Source organism: Seriola aureovittata, chromosome 3, assembly GCF_021018895.1.
Source record: "Seriola aureovittata isolate HTS-2021-v1 ecotype China chromosome 3, ASM2101889v1, whole genome shotgun sequence".
Classification (NCBI taxonomy): Eukaryota; Metazoa; Chordata; class Actinopteri; order Carangiformes; family Carangidae; genus Seriola; species Seriola aureovittata.
The window spans coordinates 22,646,414-22,669,772 of NC_079366.1; the positions used below are offsets into that span (position 1 = coordinate 22,646,414).

General features: G+C 40.8%; 1 protein-coding gene across 4 annotated transcripts in view; it reads right to left on the reverse strand.

The window, feature by feature from the left end:
• lrba (LPS responsive beige-like anchor protein) overlaps positions 1-23,359 on the reverse strand; it is a 196,000-nt gene that overhangs the window by 98,067 nt on the left and 74,574 nt on the right. For all 4 annotated transcript variants that reach the window (XM_056371486.1, XM_056371485.1, XM_056371484.1 and 1 more), the window contains 3 exons: positions 21,517-21,581; positions 19,191-19,299; positions 9,843-10,009 (listed from right to left, as the gene is read on the reverse strand). In XM_056371486.1, the coding sequence (XP_056227461.1) occupies positions 9,843-10,009; positions 19,191-19,299; positions 21,517-21,581 (341 nt within the window). The remainder of the gene's footprint in view (positions 1-9,842; positions 10,010-19,190; positions 19,300-21,516; positions 21,582-23,359) is intronic.

Here is a 23,359-nt window from a genome sequence, read left to right on the forward strand (position 1 = left end):
GACCCGCCAACATTTCCATCTTATACTCTGAAATGACAGTCCATGTGTAATTTTACCCATCCTCATCATTAATCACAGGTTCAAGTCATTTAATTTGTCTATTTTCATATGAATTTAAATATGCTGCGATGAGTGATCAGATCTGTGATGAAAAATGTATGAAAACATATTTAATGAAAGAGTAAAAATGTAAATCTCGGCTGACACATGAGCTAAAGATATTCACTCACACTGAAACAAAGTCCATGTACATATACATCTTTTGTTTTCAACAGTCTCTTGTTAACTCCCTTTTCACTGAATTTGCTGCTAACATACAGAAGAGCTCACTCTCTCATTACCAAGACAACATAAGCACCTACCACTCCTCCCAATTAACTCCAATTTATCCAAGAGCTTTCAAAAAGCGATCTGAAAAAAAGAGGGAGTGATATTGCAGCTCTGCAACATCACCGGCTTGTGAGGATCAAAGTGCTCCCATGGGTGGGAGGCAAAAGGCTTCAGACTCCCCACAATGCAGTGCAGCCAAATGAAATAATGCAAATTGAGCCCTAATTACCAGCAGCTTAGTGTGCAGCTTCCAATTAGCAGCAATTACACTCAGTGTAAATTCACCAACAAAAAGCCAGAACATTACACACTGATTATATCAGATTTCACGGGAGGTAAAAGCGTTGCTTAGTAAGGTGGTAAATATTGACCAAAGGACAGGAATGTTTAACACGTTGTGAAAAGCTATTTCCATTGAAATGAAAAATGTTTTCATTCTTTAATGTTAAAATAGCGTCAGTGTTTGCCTCATGAATATTATCTAAGCATCAAAGACATAATAAATAGTATATACAGACTTCCACGGCTACAGCACTGAAGTGGTACCATCTGTATTTTTGATGAAGAGCCACATTTTTCCTGTGATTTTGACAACATGCATTTAAGGCCATTTATCACCACTACTGCGAGGTAATGAGGGCATCCACTGGACCGGAGTTGCATAATTCTGCCATTACTGGCCCATTGTAATAATCTTCTGACCTCTAGCTTTCAGAGCTGATCTTGAATGGTATGACAAATCTCAACTCGTACCCACATTTCTTACACACTCCAAAAGAAAAACACAGTTCAGAAGCTCAAGGTCAGGTTTTTTTTTTTTTTCAGTCCAAAAGTCCACATTTCTAAACACAGATATGGGATCATGTTTAACGTTACATCTAAAATGCCGAAACAGCCAAAGGAGCCTCATAGTAAAACGCTTTGTAAAAAAAAAAAAAGAAAAAAAAAGCACAGATTTTGAAATATACAATTTTGAAAAATCCAGCCATCACAAATTTCAGTTTCATTTATGAAACTACACAAAATTTAAAAAAATGAAACCAATGTTGCTTGTTAGCTCTCGACTACTTTATTAAACAAATCAGTCACGTCTGTATGCGAGTGTGTCCTGCCTCAGTGTGATGCAGGACTGCGAGGCTCGGCAATCTCATCTAGCAAAGCTGTCTGCTGTTCAGGAGCACCTCCTCCCCTCTCTCCATCATAACGCCGTGCCCATTATGCAGCACTTATAGCACAGTGCATGTGCGTCTGTGTCAAGTGCAGCAATTCCACTGCAAGGTGATTGAGACGATCATGTAAACAGAAATCTAACTAACTATAATGTTATGCGAGTTTATGCGAGCTTCATTTGAGAATATGATCTTAAACAAAAAAAAAAATAACACAATAGCGGTGACAACAGTAGCATTCCACATAGATAAAGTCCTCTTTCTTAAATGTTTTATATAAGTTTATATAAATATAGTTTGTACAGTTTCATACAGCTTCATCCCGTATGAAAATCTGAATGTAATTATGCTGCACCACAGTGTCAAATTTCTGGCTTGTTAATACTGTTTGTTTCATAATGCTTGCAGTAAAATTAAACTTTCTATAGAAATAGCCCATGATACACACAGCAGCCACTTCATTAAGTAAACCTATATAATAGTGCAATCCAATGCAAATTTTCAGCCCAAAAAATTGGCCTTTTTTTTTTGCACTGTTATAGGTCTTAATTCAATTATGTGTCCCTCACATCTATAAATATGGAGGACAGAGAATTATAAGCACCTCTCTTCAATCTACATATTTCCGACAATGTCAACAGAAATGATCAATTTCATAAATGTATAGAGTTTATGGCAGAGCTGTTGTACTGGTTTGTGTATGAAGACTTAAGTCTACATTTTCCTTTTATTTCTATTTTCTATTAGTCAAAATATTTCCTCTACTAAATAAGCTAATCTGCAGCTAATGGCGAGTCTCAACTGTTGTAATAGAATTTCCCTCTTTCTATATTATCAATAGCAATTATTAAGGGTGGCGCTAAACTTAACCTCATACACAGGAATGGGGGGGTGGGGGGGTGGGGCGGGGTGTAAAGTAAATCTACAGCAAGAATAAAAGGTGAAGATCTATGAGTAAAGGATGATCCTCAGTCTTCCACCCTCTATACCGGGGAGCATCTGTGTTTTATGTGTCCTTTTTCCTGCTTTAGTTGCACAAGAAAGTGCTGGATTCTAAAGATAAAGGCGATTTTTTGGCAAATGGTGAAAGTAGCAAAATAAATGGCCCACTGGTCCTATGGTGTAATTACAGCGGCTAGAAGCATACCAATCTATCACGAGGAAGAGGGGGGGCTGACACGCTGCAAAGGGGTTAGTCAAAGGAGATACCCTTTGACTAACTACTGGCCCCGGACAATCGATACTCTGCAGATATTGCATCCAGGGAGAAAGGAGGAAAAAAAGCCCTAAAAACTTCCCAAATGGCTTTTCATTCAGATATTGATCAGCACCCTTTTATCATGACCTTGCTCCACCAAGGCCATATACTTTCTTAAGGGTATATGAAACTCATAAATCTGAGAGTTGCTACAGAGTCACACTGAGCTGTGAGCAGCGAGGCAGGATGGTGTAATTGGTCTTTCTGGGATGGCCGCCTTCATTCATACTTCATAACAAGGATTCCATTACATTTCTGAGCTGCTGGGAAAAGGACGGACAATACTGATGGGGTAAAAACGAAGAAGGGGATCCTAACAGCGTAAATGGGTTACGGTAAATTGGTTAAACTGAAAACCCGCTGTCCATTCTCACCTCCGGTTTAGGTGACATATATACGTTATATAGTCAGAACTTTAACTCAGTGATTCCCAGGAACAAAAATACCCCTTGAGCCCCAAACGGTATTTCTGCAGTTGCCAGGGTGTACGTGGAAAGTTTGTGAAGTAGCTCTGCTTAATAGAAAAAGAATTATGACTTGGTTAAAATATATATTCACATATTTGTGTTTAGTACGAAAATAAACACACAAATAGGATTGCAAAAAGGTGCGAGTCTGATCTTCTGTATATTTGTTGTCGGAATAGCCAGTAATCTACCAGTTATCATAGGCTCACTACATAGAACACTCCTTAAAGTCAAAGAGAAACATTAGATAACTGGTTGAAATATCCACCTACTGAAAATCCAAGTAGTAGAAGTGCAAATACAATTATATATTGTATTGTATGTATTTTAACAAGATCAACTTTTATATAATTAATTGCGATAGCCAATTAAATGAACTTATTTAGAACATGACTGGTGGTATGAATGAGGGTGTACTCGAGCTCATCTGATAAGGGCTGGTAAAACAAAACATTGTAAACCACTGCATTCTTGTAAAAGAAAAATTTCCACAATCACAGCTTTCATTTCCCCACTTGCCTTTTTTGTCATTTTAAAAGGACCCACTGACTGTAATTCTTTTTGAGTCTCAGTCTACACGGCAACACTTAACCATGCTAACATATGGACATCATCAGCTGTTAATATGTTCCACCATGACACTTTGTTACTATTCCTTACAGCCCCAGCCACTGTACTGTATATATAGTTGAAGTAAATGTTATCATTAAGGCTATATTCTTATTCATATCCATGAGCCAGACTGCACGGTAGGGCCTTTGTGGCACGTTATTTTATGGAACTGATGGAACGCGCGTCGGTCAAACTTGAACAGTCTCCCCAGAGATTTAAGGAACATCCTTTTTGTCCCCGTCACAACTTTTCTGTCTCAGACACATGTCACTGTGCATGATTAATGAGGTGGAGGGTTTCACATTAAACCCCGTTTAAGGGCTTTGGTGCTGGAGATCCCTGCATGATACTGAGCGTCTCGTTTACAAAGATGAACATAACTGAAGGCAGGCTTGCATTTCTTTATACTGTATGTTTATGCTATATGTTTATGACAGTATCAAGTCAGATGGATGATCACAACTCGAGTCCCGGATAATTGGTTTTGAAGTAGCCGGGACATGGATCTAAAGGAAACAACTGTCTCTGCCTTAGATGAGACAGGAGCTGCAGTCTGCCACAGCTGCCACTGCTCAGCACAGCGGGTCATGTTTGTGTTTAGACTGCAAGTATTTATAAGCAAACCAGAAGCCATTACCGGTTAAAATGACCAGTTAAGTACAGTGCAAAAGTAATGGACTTTTTCCAGTGTAAAGAAAGACTCAGCCCAAAGTTTATCTACTGTGGATGCAACTTAACCATCCTGATTTCATTTCGTTGTAATATTTTACTAAAAACTGGAAAGGGATTAGATAAATCTTAAAGATTAGAGCACAGATAATATTAAGTTGCTTTGTAAAAATATACAGGGCAGAAATAACAAACTAAAAAATCTGTGAATCAGTACAAATCAGAATCAAGAAAGTCTGGGGATCTACAGTGTTTATTCTATTCCCAAATACAACAAAGGCAATCTGATAGTCAGATAAGTCACCAGCTGCAGCATTTTCCATACAGCAAACAAGACACACTCTCAGCCTTTTACATACAGATTTTCATAATCACTCATCAGTATGGCTTAGTATATAGTGTAGCTAGAGGGAAAAATGTCCCCGTCTTGTCTTTGTATGCATCTCAGCTTTTGATGCCTCAGTGACAAATATCTATCTCTCACCCCCCTCGCCCTCTCTCTGTTCTGTCTTCCTGGCCCTCTTGTGTCATGCATTTCCGAGAGCCAGTGTATTCTAAACAGTTATGTTCTTGTTTCCTATGGTTATATTCTCCACTGACGTGCTGGAGTCCCATTTCCTTTTTCAGCTCTGCGTGCACAGCACCAGCGCAGCCGTAATGTACAGTGTGTCCATAAAACATGCACGCAAGGCAGCGCAGACACTGTGCAGACCTCGCCTTTAACGAATGCATTACATTCAGTATTATGTATCATAATTGTGATTTAAGTCTGGAATGAAAGTATACAAGTAGAAATGAATCTGGCTGCCGCAGCTTCTCATGCAATCACTTATTTAAAGAAAATACTATGTGGACATGAGTATCCTCACTGTGGCCCAGCTCAATGGTATGTTCAGAGCATTATCAATTGAAGAGGAGGCTCAATGAGAGGGATAAAACCAACAAGGCCTGTCATGGCTAAGGGACAACGGGCGGGACTCTTGCAAGTTGATCTGATCGTTCAAGGAAAAATTAATTAATGGCCCAGAAAAACCTGTTCCCTAAAATTAACTTCTCAATATGTGTGATGCTGTCCTACATTAGCATAAAAACTGTGGCAAAGATTGAGATTCCTATGTTTGTGTTTTTGTCTGTGGTCTGCTCAGTCGTTTGAAGAAGGTGGAGCAAGGTTGGAAAAAGGTGATGTCACATATTTCTGTACCAGTCAGGATTTAGCCATATTTGTATATGATGACAGTTGGGAGGTTGCTTGTTTGTGTTGCCAGGGAGATGCCTATGCCAAAAGAATCCCATCACACCACACCCAGACAGTCTTGATTAAACTGAGATTTTGAGTTTTAAACTCCGTATAAACAATATCTATTGTAAGCATGTTTTCAATCTAAATTATGATAGTTCTATCTCATTAACCATGAATATTTAATTTTATACAGAAATACTTAACATTTGAAATCCAGTTGTCAGGGGCTTTAACAACAAACGAAACAAACTGAAAATTGATTATTCACTCCAGGTTTTCCAATGTGTGCTTCATATCACTGTAAATTTTTTGTCTTTGGCGTTGTACTACTGGTCAGACAAAACAAGAAATCTGGAGGTTGTGGCAATTGTGACAGGCATTTTTCACCATTTGCAAAACAACTAAATGATAACTAACTGCAAAAATAATCAAGAGATTAATTGAAAATGAAAACAATCATTAGTTGCAGCCCAAACAGGAAGCACAGGTAAGTACTGGCATACTCAGGAGAGAGTAGCTCATGAAAAATACATATACACTATTTGCTCTGTCTTCACTCTGGTGATGCATCACATACTAATGCTGCAGAGCTGAAACAATTAGTTGATCAATCCATTATTCAATCAACAGAAAATAAAACTAACAACAATTTTGAAAATGCATTCGCTCTTTGAGCCATTATCAGGAAAAATGACCAAACCTTCACTAGTTCTAGGTTTTCAAATGTGAGGATTTTCTGCTTTTCTGTTACATGCATGTTCAGCTCTGTGAAACTGTGCCCTGTATTTTTCACATCTTTTTTGTTAAAAAAACAGAACCTAACAAAAAAATGGAAAAAAAATTAAATCATGTGGTAAGACAAAACCATCCTTGGTATTTTGTGTAGACACCATTCAGTGTCCTCTGCTGTATTATTAGTGGATAGGAGGAAAAAAAAATCCTTTTCTGGGACAAACTGTGAATGTTCTGCTCCGGCTTCTTTCCCTCAATAGTGCACTGGTGAAATGACATAGCACAGGATAAAATAGTAATGCTAATATCAATAGTTTGTCCATTACAGGTCAGCTAACTGTCCAGAGGAACAGTTACAAAGCTGTTCGTTTTCGATCTCACAAGGCCGATCAATACGGGGGCATACTGTTTCAATTTTGCCGGCATTGATTTTCTCTATAACGCTCCAACCCTAAAGCATTCGTCTTTCTGAAGGAAGGAAGATTTGATTTACTGAAGAAAAATTGGAGTGCACATCACAAAGATTTTTTGCCGGGCGGGAGTTTGACGTGCCAAAAGATGGATGTCCCTTGGCTGGGAAGCCTCTAGCCTAAGGGCGTCCATTAGAGCACTGGTGCTGCAGAAAATGAGCTGCTTATATGAGGGAGGAGGAGCAGAGGGAGAGGAGTTGGTGCTCGGGGTGTGTATATTTTGGGGGGCTAGCTGTAGGTGAGGATTGTTAGAGTAAACTGGGAATAAAAAAGGATGCTGATGCAGCCTTAAAAGAAAAGAGGAAGACAAAGTATGAGAGCAGCAAATGCCAGGGAGTAAACCCAAATCTCTGCATCTTGAAGAATACTTCCATTTGCCTCAAACAGACCAGCTTACATCAGTAGGTTGTCAACAACAGCTCTGGATAAAAAAAAAGTGTGCACATTGCTTCCCCATCACACTCCAACCATTTTCAGCTGCAGTCACCTTCCTTTTACTTTCCCCGCTTCCTGCATCCAGAGTGAATTTCCATGGTACATTAGTCAGCCTATTAGAATGCAATAAAGAGAAGGTATGAGAGGGGAAAAAGAGAAGAGTAGTGCATGTCCCCAGAGACTGTGAGCTGGCGTTCTCCATCATCTGCCCTCATCTCCCCTCTCTGTCCGTCGACTTTGTCTAGGTGTCATATACATGAAAGATGATTCCTGACCCAAATAAACACCACAGCAGTCTGGATGCTCAGTGGACCCAAGCTCAAAGGAAGGGGTGGGGGGGGACTAGAGAGATGTGGAGAGAAAAAAAATGACATCTGCCAGTTGTTTCATTTGTGGCCATCTTGCTACCTGTTCATTTACTTTTTCCCTCCCTCTTAAAAAGACAGCAGGCTGACATGTTGTACACCTGAGTCTCAAGGCACTGGGACAGAAATGTATGGATGGACAGGTAGTCGCCCTATCTGTCTGGCTGTGGATCTGTCTATGACTTGACACTAGATGACAGATAGATACTGCCTTTGTCTGGTGGAAGGAATCCTCTCTGGACACTCTGTGTTACAACTGAAGTAGATAGTGAAACAAGAAAAAGCAAAGGACACAAAGTGAGGGACAAAGAGAAAAGAAATTGTGTGTTGTGATGAAGAGAAAGAGAGAGAGAGAGAGAGAACCACAGACGAAAAAGACAAAGCGCGGGAATGGAAAAGAGAAAATCATCTAACACCTCTTTCCTCCAGAGGCCAGGGCCGCTGTAAGCTGGATATTAAGACACAAATTGCATTCAGGCAGGTCACACTATGTCAGAAGATATTAGATGCCTGCCGTGAGGAAACAACAATTCCCATCAGCTTGTGAGAAAATAATATTTTCATTTTCAGACTCTTTATTGAATGGAAACTTTGGGGAATACGTTTTTATGGCATGTGAGCAGGCAGGCTTGGATTTTTACACCCTAGCAACAAAAGGTCGTAATCATAGCTGTGTATTGTCTTTGTGCTCCTGGATTTCATTTTCACAGCTGGAAAAAGCTTGTGGGTTTCATTGTGTGTCTGTCCTTCCCCTCCCGTTCTTATTTACAGACAGGGATGTTGCTTCACCACACGGTTTGTGTATGAGGGGAATGAGGGAAAGAACAGCTCTTATATTGCTACGCCTGCAGGTATGCAGGTGTGCATGGGAGTTTTGTTTTTTTTTTCCTGTGTCCATCTTTTCCTTTTAATTGTTCTTTTTCTGGGGTTTGCAGCACCAGATGTTTCTCCTATGCCCGCATACCACGGGCTCTGGTGCGAAGCTGCACCACCTGACCTTCACAGTAATTGACCAAAAATATTGATGTAATGGCACAGGACTGATTGTGATTTATTAAAAGAGCGCTGCACTCCAAGGCCCAGTGCCAACGGCTCCCTGCGCCCATCGGCAGCCATTAGGAAAACCATCAATAGCACAACAGCATAAAGGACCAGTAATGGGGGGACTTTTCTGGCCAGAGCTCGTAGAACACAATCTCCATAGTAAATAGCACAGCCTCGTGTGAGTACACATGGAGAGTAATAGAAAGAAAGAGAGGGAAGGAGGAGAGGAAGGTGGGAGGGAGATGGGATCAAGGAAAGAAAAATATGACAAATAATACACCACATCCTGATATAAGAGAACAAACTAGAGAAAGAAAACAAAGGCAGCCAGAGATAGAGTCCTGATCCAATAACAAACTAACCCTCGCCAGACGAGTCTCCAGGGAGTCGGTTCAGTCTAACAAGCGTGAGCCAGCGGCCGTCTCTCCGGCTCACTATTACACACTACCTGCACAAACAGCCATCATTAGGGAATAGCTCCATTGGATTCTGCTGCCTATTTGGCGAAACAAACACAGAGGATAAGGTTCCCTCTCTTCCTAATGGGAGCCGAGCTGTTTAAATGGCTTTCATCTCTCTCCCGAGTCAATGCATCATTCAACCCACAGCTGACATTTTCACCTTTGCAAATCTAATTTAATCAAAGTCATGAGTATTGGGGGATGAGAAAGATTATGATGAGATTAAAACCATTACATTGGTTTGAATAATTTTCAAGGTAGAGAAAATTACACTGTTCATTAAAAAAAAACAAAAAAAAAAACAGAACAGGTGTATCCTCTTGATTAAAAGGCTTTTCTATATAGACCCAAGTAAACGCCATGTATAAAGAATGGATTAAACATGTACATGATGTAAAATGCATTATGTGTATGTGTGTGTGAGGCACTGTGACAGAGCTAAAAAAAAACAAAAAAAAAACAAACCTAAACTGTTTTTTTTTTTTCCTTCCATTATGATAAATTTTAAAATATTTTACAAGGAAATCTCTTGAATAAATTTTGCTCTTGCTTTTTACTCTAATTTTTAGACACATCTTTTGTTTTTTTACCTTATGGAGGAGTTTCCCCAGGCTCCATGTTTGTCAGTCAGGATGTTGACTATCTTCTGGATGAGCTGTGTGGCTGTCACATGGTCGCGGTACTTGGCGGCTCGAATAAGGTGGTCACACATTTTCTCCTCATCTCGCTTCTCTGCTGCGTACTGAGCACTGTTAGACTGCAAGGGAGAGATAAAATATGCATTATACATTCTGCAAGTGAAGGTATCATTGCAAAACAATATACAAATGTGTCAAGAAACTGAATTAAATAGCATATAGATGTATTAATATCTTGCAACTAACACATGGGGCCAAAACCAGTCTATAGGAGGAAACAGTACAGACACTAGCACACAGTGTTTTCATGTATAGAAACTCTACTCTGAGTAGAACCAAATGAAAAGCATAGGGTCATTTCTGTCCTCTTGTCACGTTGATTAATAACAGTGGACATGTATTTACTAATGCCCTCCAGCGCACCAAATAACACAATACCCACAATGCACAGGGAGGACATTTTTCTCTGTCAGAATTTGTTATCAGAATGAGCCTTTGAACTCTGCAGCGATGGCAAAAGTAAAAACACCTTCTGAAAATAACAGCAATAATTTGAGACAGTGTTTTGATTTCCAATCTATATTTCACAACCAATTTCAATTCCAAACTGGTGTTGCGCTCATGGCTTCCTTTGATAGGACTGTGTTCAAAGTGATATTCTTATTGAAGGTGAGCATAAGGAAAGGGACAGAGATAAAAACATGGGCTATGTATAGAGCATCTACACATACACATCATCACGGTGCACTTGTTTTTTTCTTCTGCGTGCTCCGAGTACAGCTACTAAAGCAAATGGCAGTATTAAGAATGAAATACATTCAATTATTAATGCTGCATTGGTTGTACATTTCGGTCCTTATCAAATTAATTTTAATCCAACCCATTGGTACAGCAGTCACACTGTGAGTATTAACCCAGATGCATGGCTGAACAAATGCAACCTGTTTTCCCAAAGTTACCAGGAAAGCGCTTTATAATGGGTCCTCCTGTTCAATTTGAACGACAACATTTCATATCTGACAGAAAATCTATAGGTATAAATCACATTAGAGGGGCTTTTTCCGCAGGCTGCTGGGCCTTAATTATCAATCTGTGTCTCTTTGTGTGGCATTAAAGTGGGCCTTGACCTTCCAGCACAATGACCTGGGAAACAGCAAAGTAAAGGGAGTATGGAAGAGGGATCGCTGGCTAAATGTTTCAGATTTTAAACCTTCGTGTGTGTGTGTGTGTGTGTGTGTGTGTGTGTTGCATGCCCATTAATCTTGATCAGTGAAGGTAAAGGCAAGCAGGAGTGGGACACAGAGGAAAGCTGGACCAAAGGAAATGACTCAGAGCACGACATATTAAGTCCAACAATTCTAGCTGTGCTTAATATCAAAAATTTACAGAGGAAAAAAAATATAAGTATGATATACTGGCAGAAAAACACTTTCCAAACTTTACAAATTTTATACACGATGATAAGAATGATCCCTTCCCTCGAAATAAATGCTTATGTGGATTTCCATCCTTTAAACAGATATAAGTAGCCGGACCTATAAAGAGTCCATTTCCATCTGCCCCTGTCTGAGACATGTGAAGTCTGAAGGACTAATCAACAGTGCTGGGTTCACACTCATAACCATAAACAAACACTTCATCACCTGTGTGTTGAGCCTGCCCAAACACCCAAACCCTCCATGTTGTAATGGGCTTTTCTCATATCCAAAGCCAAAGTCGACTACGGAAGAAAAAGCCAAATTCACAGACTCACCCCTAAAATAACAACCAAAAAAGCTGAACACATAAGTAGAGCCATTAAAACCTAGAGTTGGGTTTGCTTGTAAGTGGAAAAGACAAGTCACTGTTAATTCTGGGGGTCATTCCATTGATGTGAAGTCAGAGAATATGCACCGGTATTATGAAGGACTTATTATGTTATGTTATTATGAAGGTTAAAGCGAATAAACTAAATCTCCCCACCTGGCACCATCCCGCATTCGCTTCCATCCACGTCCACTGACAGGATAAAGGACAGAAACTAAAAAGGGGCATTTGGGATATTTTCAAACAAACTGTTCTTTCATTCTTTTCAAAGAATGCTGAGGTAACATAAGAAGTCAATTAAAAGTATCTGCTCCCTTTTCGCAAATAGGAACATGCTTCCTTTGGAGTGACTGAAGCAGTTGGTGTGCATATTTTGACAAGGAAACAACCATAAAAAGGACACGCTCACATCTAAGCACTTCCATTTACCAAGTTAAACGAGTGCAGCTGAGGAAAAGATATGGCTCCGTTAGCTTCCTATCCAGACAGCCACCAGGGCACAACTTGCTGGCCGTGAGACCATTATGACTTGCGACACTGTAATCATGGGCAGCACCTTCCATTACATGGCCTGGCTGACAGGGTCGGCCGGCGTGGGTGCCTGCTCTGCTGGAGGAGACAGCTTGCTGAAGACGAAATGATAATGGCTGGCATTAATCGAGTCAATTACACTGAGTCGTGTCTCCCGCAATTCATCCAGAGTTCAAATAAATAAATATGGATGTGTGTTGGAGTTTGGAGAGGAAATGGGCTGTGCAAGAGGAGTGAAAGGGGGAGTGGAAAGAACAGTAATCATCTCTAAAAGTCACATAATGGCAACACACACCTACAGACCACAGAGTTTAAACACATGAATTTTAATCACATCTCTGAACTTTATTTTGAACCAGAGAATAACACGCACACACGCACGCACGCACGCACGCACGCTGTTGTTAGAAACTGTTGTTGTGGTCATCGCTGCAGCTCGCTCACGCTGATTCTACAAATAATAAGCAGGGAAGAGAGGAGAAGAGGAGTTTCACAGTGTTGTTGTACCAATGTCAGCCTTATCTAAATGCTGTAGTTGTTGTCAGATGATGCCTCGACTCCCCCCGTCCCCCCCCCCCCCCCCTCTGTGGGTTGAGAGGGTTAACCAGTGTAATAGGCTGGAGAATGGAGGCTCATTACAAGAAATCAGCCCTATGTTTATCAATTAGAGTGACAGAGAAAGGTCTGGTGGTGGTGGCTTGCCACAGCGAGCCTTCAACATGCCGACTGACAAAACCAGGGTCTCACGGTTCTGTCGGAGAACAGGAGGTAAAAACAAAACCAGCAGAGATGTTATTAAAGCGCTTGATTTGCAATCTCTTGACACTGGTGGCACATCAGGGCTACACACTCTCCAAGGCTAGGCTATCGCTCTGAGAGAATCTCCAATTTCTCACATCCGTCGACAAGCACTCCCAGAGGGTTTCATTTACAAACGGGCAGAAAAACTGTCCAGAGGAAGGCGAGACATCAGGCTTGTCCTTGTCTGGTATCAAAGAATGCAAATACACTACAAATAAATTCCTCCTGAAATACATTGGAGGTCTAGGGAGACAAGAGGATGAAATGAGAAAGGAGGATGGGGGTCACTAAACAAAAGTAGATGCCGAACCAGTCCGCCAATTGGTTTCAAAGAGATTCTCTTGCACTTGATCTCTTGCCCTCGAGTTTTCAAATTGCAACATAAAATGTCACCAGGGGAATTCAGACAATGGGCTCGGAAAGAAACGAGTGAAAGGAAGAGGAGGGGGAGAAAAATGAGGGCTTAAAAGTACAATGGCGAACAAAAGTCACCAAATGACAATGCCTGACAGCCACTTCAATTCTGAAATGATGCTCCTGTCATGCCGTGCTCCCAAGTATTGATTTTTTTTTTTTCCTGCTCTTCGAGCACCGGAGGGAAAAAAAAAAAAAAAAAAAAAAATCTAATCCAGTTGAAACAGATCCCTGCTGCTGGCATCAGCCCATTGCTCGTGGCCATCAAGGTTAACACAGGCGCAACACTTATCAAAGTATCTCTCCTCCTCCTCCTCCTCCTCCCTGCTCCTCCCCTCACACTGTCTGTGGCTGATCTTTAATGGACTGGTCACCATGCTCGGGTGGCAGCCTCTTCATCTCTTCTACCGCGAAATCTCTTGTCTCTGCAGAACTGCGCCCTCCTCTCGCCACATCAGTCTGTGTTGCTGCCATCTTTGCAGGATGACTCCAGCTCTGCTTCAAGGTCATGCCACGTGAAAAATCATACGTGTTAAACTGTCGTCTGGGGGTGAAAAATAGTCAAATGAAAGAAGGACGGGACCAGATGAAAAATACATGTCCTCTGGATTGGCTGTTGCCTCAAATCATGAATGCAGGGCGTTTCCACCAGACTCAGACTGAATGTGGAATCAACAATGTGAAATTTAAGCAGAAAACAGACTTCATTTTCTCCTAAATAAAATAAAGTTCTCCTCATAACACACAACGAACTGAGATACCTGTCATTTGCTTAAGCAAGAAAATCTGTGTAATGTGCAAACTTTTGTTCAGAGGATCGAGCTCACCTTCAGCTGCTCAAACAGAATAAAAAAAGAATCAAGAGAACAATCTCCTGGTGACTAAAGAGACTAAGTGTCAGACTGAAACAAAGGGAAACTGTGGAGTAAAGTCGTATTTCGGTGTTAGCTGGTAACACATAATGATGGGAGCTGCAGAGGAGGTACCTGGGGACTTCATTACGCTGACAGGACAGCGGGACTGAGCTTACTGTTCACCAACCATCCCCTGTACCCCACCTCTCCCTTTCTTTCTCCTGGTGTCTTGAGTGAAACAATCTATGTTGCACAGTAAAAAAAAAAAAAAAAAAAAAAAAAAAAAAAAAGCGTTTACCAACGATGGACAGAGAGTAAAACCAAAACACAGCGAGTGTGTGTCTTGCCACTATGTGAAATTTCTCACTCAAGTTTGCTTTTTTGAGAAAGAAGCTGTATCGTGGTGGCTGTGCCACAAGTCATCTCGAATGTAGACATCTTCCTGTTTTTTCTCTCTCATTCTCTTGACAGCAGATTTGTCCATAATGAGATGCCCGGGCATCCAGCCCTGCTGACAAACTACATTATAGTTGCCACAACTACATGACAGCAAGCTACAGTCGGTGGCAGCTATCAGTCCGAGTGCTGGGAATGATGTGGTGTGAAAAGCCTTTTTGAGCTGTGTGTGTGTGTGTGTGTGTGTGTGTGTGTGTGTGTGTGTGTGTGTGTGTGTGTGTGTTCAAATAACCTTTGTTTAGCAGGCTGCATTTGGATTAACAATAAAATTCTCTTAAACAGCTTTCTGTGTGATCAGTGAACAGATCTGCCTGATGTATTATGTCTAAATTGCAAAGCTGACCTAACCTCCCTGCCCAGGCTCTCTGTGAGATGAGCAGCTCTCTGAGATTGTCTGTGATGCACAAGTTTCCAGAGACCGGTGCTATGATAATAGAACATAATGAGCATCAGCTCAATGTTAATGTCATTAACGTGGGGAGAGAGGCCGGATCGTTTTACAAGCTCAGCACAGAGAAGACAATGACGCCAAGCACTAATTAGCCGCTATCGTCTGGCTTTCACAGAATCTCTCAGACAGTCAATTCAATTACTCCATATAACAGCAGAGGATGAATCAAGGGGGTATATAAAAAAAAGAAAAAAAAAGACTGAGCAGAAGGGATGGGTAAGAAAGAATAGAAATGACTTGGGTCTTGCTCACCCTTCCCTATCTGGACCTTCTTATCTGCCCTTGTGCCCCTGAGCCCACCACATTTCATTCCTAATGAACAGCCCCATAAAAAGAGGGAGTTCGATTTCTCTCGCCTCCTTTCTATCTCTGGGGCTCCCACTCCTTCCTGCTCCTCTAGAAGATATCAGAGTCTATCATTTGCTGTGCTGGGCAGCAGCATCCGATCTGCAGATCTCCTTCACATTAAGGATCCTATTAGATAGAGAACCCTAAAAGGTAATTGGATTTCCCCCTAGTTATCTTCATCTCTGTTTCACCCTAAGCCCACTGTAATAACTTACTCTCAGGGCCAAAGATAACTCAATTCTGTCCCACAGAGAGCCAGAGAGAGTGTGAGCGAGACAGGGAGAGAGACAGTGAGAGAGAGAGAGAAAGCATATGTTATGTCTCCGAGGCGAACGGGTATCTAAATCAAAAGACTCCTCTATCAATGCGTTCTCAAGGATATGAACTCTGACAAGGAGCAAACATAAATTTGTTTTCATGTATTGAATTATATTCTCTTTTCTGGGGTCTTGGTTGAGGTTTGGAGCTGCTGTTTAAGTAAAACAAAACTTCTCAAGTGCAGTAAAGTGCAGTGGAGACGGATACAGATCATGTTCTGGCAATTGGTGCTGGATGACAAACCTGCTCACTCCCAGTGCAACACAATGACAGCCAAAATGAGTCATTTTTCAGGCCTATGTTCCTCCATTTCTCATAAAACAATAACCAACCTATAGTGTCACCACAACACAATACAGAGGAACAACCCTTTAAAAACTGGGACATAGCTGAAAATTATTTCAAAACCCTCCACCCACACCCTCAGGGGGGATGTTTCATTGGCCTGTTATTTTTATTGTGGCAGTGCAAAATGAAACCGTTGGCTCCAGCAGGCTCAAGCAGAGCCTGTATGGAGGCAAAAATCAATACAGCAATATCAGAGCAAGACTTATCAGGGGCTCACTTCTTCTCAGAGGTCACCGAGGAACAACTGCATTTAAGTGGGGAATTCAATTGTGAAACATAGTTTGGGACGCGCTATGGTGGGTATCTTGATTAAGGACGTCTTGGGAGATTGCAAACGAAGAATAAGTTTCAAATGACAATGTTAAAATACAACTAATGGAAAGTTATAGCTTTCCATTAGTTGCATTTTGCTCTCAATTGAGTAATAGTTCATGTGGCTGATAGTGCTGCTTCATTGAGAAACATAACAAACCCTGACCCTTTTAGACTGCACTCAGTGCTGTGCTAATGTAGGTGCACAATGTCCTGAAAATACAGAAAGTATTGTCTATTAACATTTACATCTGAATTCTGGCACAGTCATGACCAGAAAAACTAACTAGCAAATAGCGGATCAGGTCGTGCCTTGTCTTTGGTTGCCTGTCATTTAGACTCTGCTACCCAAAATGCATCAAAGACTATTCATGTCATGTTTACATGAATGCTAGTAATCAGACACAAGTAAAGTTTATATAAGAGTGGGACATGGATTTTTCAGTTAAATAGCTTATTCCTATGTCCAACTCTTCTCATTTAGTCATAAATCGGTTTATTGGCATAAAAGGTTTTGTTTTTAGTAAACTCTGTACAGAAGATTCAGATCAGAAAAGTAACAGAAAACATAAACAGAATACACAAAAAATAAACAAACAGGAAATACAACAAAAAAGCCAATCAATTAGATTCATGCAGAGAGTTTGAGAAATGGAGACGGGATAGGTTGACATGGTTACACAGAGCGTGTGGCCTGCAGCCACAGCGAGAGGCCAAGGCAGAGCGCGATCATTTGAGGCTGTCGTGCTGTTGACTGGCTGCCAAGTCTGTCTGTCTGCCAGTCAGACAACATACTCCAAGCCTTTACTTGTGCTGCTCTTGTGTTAGAGGAAGACAGCTGCCTAACCTGACATACTGTACATGCACTTCTGCAAGACCACAAATACCGTACACTTTTTAACAAAGCAGTCTTATAGTAGAGTAGAAAATCTGCTATATCAACCTAGTAGAAGTAAATCATACTCCAGCTGTGTGTTGATAATGATAAGGTCAGCTCGTGTCAGATAATACTGTGCAAATGACTGACACTTGGAGCAGAGAGAGTAAAAAAGGGATGCCAATCACACAGAGAAGCAGTCTATACTGGGAAGAGAGCAAAACATAGCAATCACAGACAAAACTTTGATGTGCAAGAGTTGTGCCCCCACCCCTCCGATTGACTTTCAACACTCTTGAGGGAATTTACTTTAGCCGAATGTAAGAGAGACCCTTCCTTGAACCTTTAAAAAAGCATCACATTTTACTGCAAAGTGGGGGCCGAGGGCTGAGGGCTGGGGGTGGTGGAGTCGGTGGGTTTACACACAGTCGGCCCTTCAGGCCAGCACCTCTCAGGTCTGTCTGCAGCTTTTAGTGCTGGCAGGTTCCTGAGAAATGAGGGAGGGAAGGATGGAAGAGAGGGGAGGATGCCATATTCCTGTCACTGGCAAAATACACCCCCAGCGGGAGTATAATGGACAGGATCTCAGCAGGACAGGAAATGATTTTGGTGAGATCTAGAAAGCAAAGGAGGGGGGGGGGTGTAGCAGAGTCGGATAGGGAAAGGGGCAACCAAAGGGTGCCCATGGGTCAGGATAGAGTTGGCCCGGCAGCTTCACGTGAATGACAACGTTTGTGCTTGGAACTAGTAGGAAGAGGAGGGGGAGAAGTTATGTTTCAGGGGCAAGCCTGCAGTTAGACAGAGAGGCACAGGGATAAATTAACACTACACAATGTTTGGTTAGTGATATGTGCCAAGCATGATCTCCAGCCTCAGAATACTCCAGTGTGTGCGTGAGGAGTCTGTGTGTCTTTGTGTGTGTGTGTGTGTGTGTGTGTGTGTGTGTGTGTGTGTGTGTGTGTGTGTGTTCACGATTAGCAGAGGGTTGTGTTTGAAAAGTAAACATTTATCCTGTAGCTTTGCTGTGACAGAACCTGAAACTTGACGGACAAGTCTGAAGTAGTCATTGGATCAGCTCCTCTACGCTCTCGCTGACTGTTACCTCGTCCTTGTTTTCATTACGTATATTCGCTGACAGAGGATAGGAGATTCAAACTATTAAACATCTCTATCAAAGGAGTCTTAGTCCTAAAGCAACAAAGGGACTTTATTGTTTGAACACAGCAAGCCTAAAGTTCCTGTGGATTTCAAAGAAGGATACATGACGGATAGATTATGCTTGGGTTTCTTTCCCTTGTTAATTCTTCTGAGGAAACCAATTCAAGATGAAATATGTCAAATTTCTTTATTAATATACCTTTATATCAATCTGTATGGTAGAGTGCGGTTAAAACACATCAGAGACACTCTACTGAGAAATGCTGATCCTTTTCAAGACACACATCTCTGTCTGTCCAATTTAGTCTCTTCAGCAAATCAGCTTTTATGCAGTCTCATTACCTGGTCAGCAGATCACACTTTCACCAACAATGAGATATAGTGAGACACCAACACTTAACAGTTTGGAAAGTTACAGGTTTCAGCTTTAAGTTGCATGAGTATTGTCATGCAAATCTTGCCACAGCAGACTGTAATCTCACACCTGTAAAATCAGTGTATTTTGGATTGATTTGAATATTTTCCCAAACCTTTAGTTTGCGTACATAGCAAGAAATGTCAGTGGTCATTTTGTTCTCATGCTTGTGCGGCTGTGCATGGGTTGCCAGAGCTGTGCAGCTTCTTACCTCAAACTCTGCGTGTTTATGGATGTCTTCAGCCCTCTGTCGGCTGAGGATGAATTCGGCTTCATTAGCCACACGAACCAGGTGGTCCTTCATGGTGTGACTCAGCAGTCTGGGGAGAAGGGAGACGGACATCAGCCAACTGGAGTTTTGATAACACTTAATAGCATGTATTGCTTAAATTTTTAAGCATGGTACATTGATGATAAAGTACTTCATTTAGTAAAAGAAAAACATTGCAAGATAGATGCTTAGAAATATCATAAAATCTTGAGTTTCAGAGTATTTAAAACATCTGTTTAACACTGTGATGACCTAAAGAAAGAACAGCCATGTAACAGCCATAAAATGGTAAAAAAAAAAAAAAAGAACCGTGAAAAATCAGCAGAAAATCTCATTCAGAAAGGAAACCAAACCAGATCTATCTTTTAACTGGGGTGCAGGTGCTAATTGATTTGTTAATGATATGCATCTGACAGGAGGGAGGATCTGTGCCCATGTTGCTACATGTGTAGTCTACCTCGCTCCCTCCTCTTATCAGTGTTGATGAAACATGCATGTTATGTGTGTAAGTGTGTGCGTGTGTGTGTGTGTGTGTACAGGTCTAAGAAACCTCTCTACACCCCTAAAGGTCAGAACTGTGCAAAGTGGAACAATAACAGACCAGGGGCCAGAGAGGAGGGATGGGGGGGGGGCAGGTTGGGACTGATTGAGGGGTGGGGGTTTAGGGGTCAGGGGATGACTGTAACCTAAACCTTCTGTTTCAGCGCAGGGTAGCAGGGGAGCGGAGGTGCTGGGGCCTCTGCAGCCTCTATGGCCCTGTCCAGGCCAGGCTATCAATAACCCAACCACTGCCCTTCTTTATGGTGCTCTGCACTCAAACTGTACATATGGACAAAACAGACTTATTGTATTTTTTTTTAATAGTGCATATTTTCTTGCACATGAACTAAAGTCCTTTACCAGAATGTGAAAACGCAGCTGTAAAATGCTGCTATATGAAGCTCATGTCACTTCAGACTCACCGTCCATGAACTGTCAGAAATAAAAAGGAAAATAATGACAGTCATTTCAAAACCCACTTAGGATGGACAGATTGAGCATACTATAATATCTGGTAGGGCTGCAACTTACAATTATTTCCATTATTGATTAATCGCTTGGTCTATAAAAGAGTGAAAAAAGCCCATCACAATGTCATTAATCTCAAATTGATTTCTTGAAATTGCCTTTTCTCTCAAATGACAAATGTTTTTAGTTCTATTTTCACAAATAAAAGCATTGCTTGAAGTAGGGAATATATAGTAAATGCTTACAAAATTACTGTAACAAAAACTGATTGAGTATCAAAATAGTTCCAGTTGATTAAACCTCTGTCAATTATTAATTGGTGAATCAATGGAATTAATAAATAAAAATTATGGCTGGCAAGTATGTAAAATTTTTTTTATAATTATTAATGCTATTTTACAATTTTAGATTTCAACTTTTGGAAGTGATCATTTTCTGTTTTAAAGGACCGTTTGATTCCCAGCAGACATGCATCTGTCTTGTATGTATACAGGTATGAATCACCAGACTTTCAGTAATGGTTACATAACAGCCACTTTATTAATGTGAACTACAAATCCTATCCTCCACAAAGAAGTCAGAGGACTATATTGCTCATCTCATTAGCATTATTGTGGATTAGCCTCTGCCAACTCTAAAAGCTGATGATCAATAATGGAAAGGGTGGCACTCTAAATCTGAAACTGATGAGAGATCTAAGACTACGAGGAGCTGATGTGGGAATGAGAGAGTCTTATTAGGAAAAGATGGGAAGGCTCATGTGTCTGCGTAACTGAAAAACTATTTAAAAAAAAAAAAAAAAAAAAAGACAAATTGCAGGCAGAAGAGATGATTACAGGCAGATAAAGGCTCAACCAGAAAGACATGAACTGACAGAGAGTCAGTGGGAAATCAAGAACCATTTCCCAAGTGTCACTGAGAGACCAGCGATCAGAGCCCCTGTCACCTTCTACCTATCCCCTCTCCTTTTCCCAAATCCCTCTGGGATGAGCAGGTATTGAATGGAGCTTTGAACTCGAGGGTCCTCCATCCTCACACTCCCAAGCCCCTCTACCCCGCCAGTCATTGATTGTTGTCCAGAATCTTGAATAGCCACCCCATCAGAGGGGCCTCAGGGACCTTGAGCGCCTGAGGGGCTGTGATGTGATCCAGGGATGGGGAAATAGGAAAGTGGCCGATGGGGTGAGGCTGGAAAGACAATGAAGAAGTGCTGCTGCAGGGGGAGAGGAATAGCACTTAGCAGGTCAGAGTAACCTACCTTCCCTCATTGACCAGTTCGATAAAGGCGAGACCTGCGTTCTTCTGGATGGAGTTCTGCCATTCCTGCAAGAAAACACACGATATCAACGACAGCACTGAAATAATGTTACCAAGTCACAGAAAATACATTTCACACATGGTCCAACTCAGTCTCTTACCACATCAAAATATAAGTTGGTAAATAAATCTGCTACATTTGGATGCAGACAATAACAATAACCTTATTTATAAATACATTCCTCACCAGCTTTAAAAAGATAAATATCCTGAGGAAAACAACTGGAGCAAATGTGATGGCACTTTCTGGATGATGATGACCTGGTATAAAAGCTACTAAAAAATAACCCAGGTTTAATGATGCAGGAGTTCAATACTTTTCCCAGTTTTTTTTTTATTTTTTATTTTTAAATAATCAATCAATCATTTGGTCACAAAACAGACTCAACCACACAAACATCCATCACAATGTCCAAAACCCCAGGGTGGCATCTTTGTGTTGTGCCACATGCTGTTTACAGTTAAATAAACCAGAGAAAAGGAGGAAATTCTCACATTTGAGAAATGTAACTAGGAATTTTTAGGGAAAGTTTGACATTATTGGTTGAATGACTATTTAAACAATAACTCGATCTTTAATTAATTCAATAAATCGACTTTTTCAGCTCTTATATAATCCTTTTTGAATACTAAACCATTTATAAATAGACCCTGTAGGAAGCTTTTCTTTTGTACATCCTGGTGACTTAGTGTTTTCTGTAGCGGCAGGAAAGCTTAAACGCATAATGTCAAATAAAACTAACTAACAAAAAAAGATATAGCCACTGCTTTGGTCAGAACAGGCGACATAATCAGCTGACAAACAAGAGCTGAAAGAGCTGTGTTGAGAGTGCATTTATCACAAGCGAATACACAAATTTCCTCCAGTCTTTGACTAACGTTATGGTTCGAGGTGTCAGTCTAAACAATTCAACCACAGCCGTGTGCGACTTTAAATCCTCAATGTGGAAGGGACAACGAGAGAAGGGAAACTCAGCGGTCACCGTCTCTCATGTTCTGTTCAATATTTCAACACCTTCAACACAACCGTCAAAAGAATAATAAAGCAACAAGGTCATGGGGCCTGTCTGAACCTCACAGCGCTTTTTCCCCTTCTTCCTCTCTGGGGACATTAAGAAATATGCACAAAAAAAACCTCAGGTTAGAGACCGAAACTACAAAACTGTTATTTCAAAAAAATAAATAAATAAATAATTCATCACCGCTTGAACTCACTGTATGTTCCACATTATACTTAAAATATGTCATTTATTGATATATGAGTAATGGTAATTTCAGTAGAGGTAGAAAAAATCATGACACACATTCTACTCAAACTTACAAAAATTCTCATGTAAAAAAAAAAAAAAAAAAACGAATAATAATAATCAAGTTAACAACTCAAATGAGTCGTGAAACAACTACGAAGTGAAAGACACGCAATGTGTATCTAAGCATAAACTTTTTTTAAACTCTGCTGTCATCATCTCTGGGCCTGATAGAGGAAACTATGTGTTTATGTAGAGACTGGCCTTTCAGTAAACCTAGAGAGCCCACAGGGACGAGGATATCAGAGCTACAAGGAGGAAGGAAAGATCAATTTACAAGAATTTCTAATGCACATCCAAACACATTTGTACATATGTGATGATTTTAAAGCCATACAGTTTTGCCCTTTCAGCACAAAAAATGTAAAACCATCAAAACCAATCACAAGCCAAGCCAAGAGAAACCATTCTTCTGAAACGCCTGCGTGCCGTCGCTCTGTAACCAACTGCATGTCATACAGACAACAATCTAACACT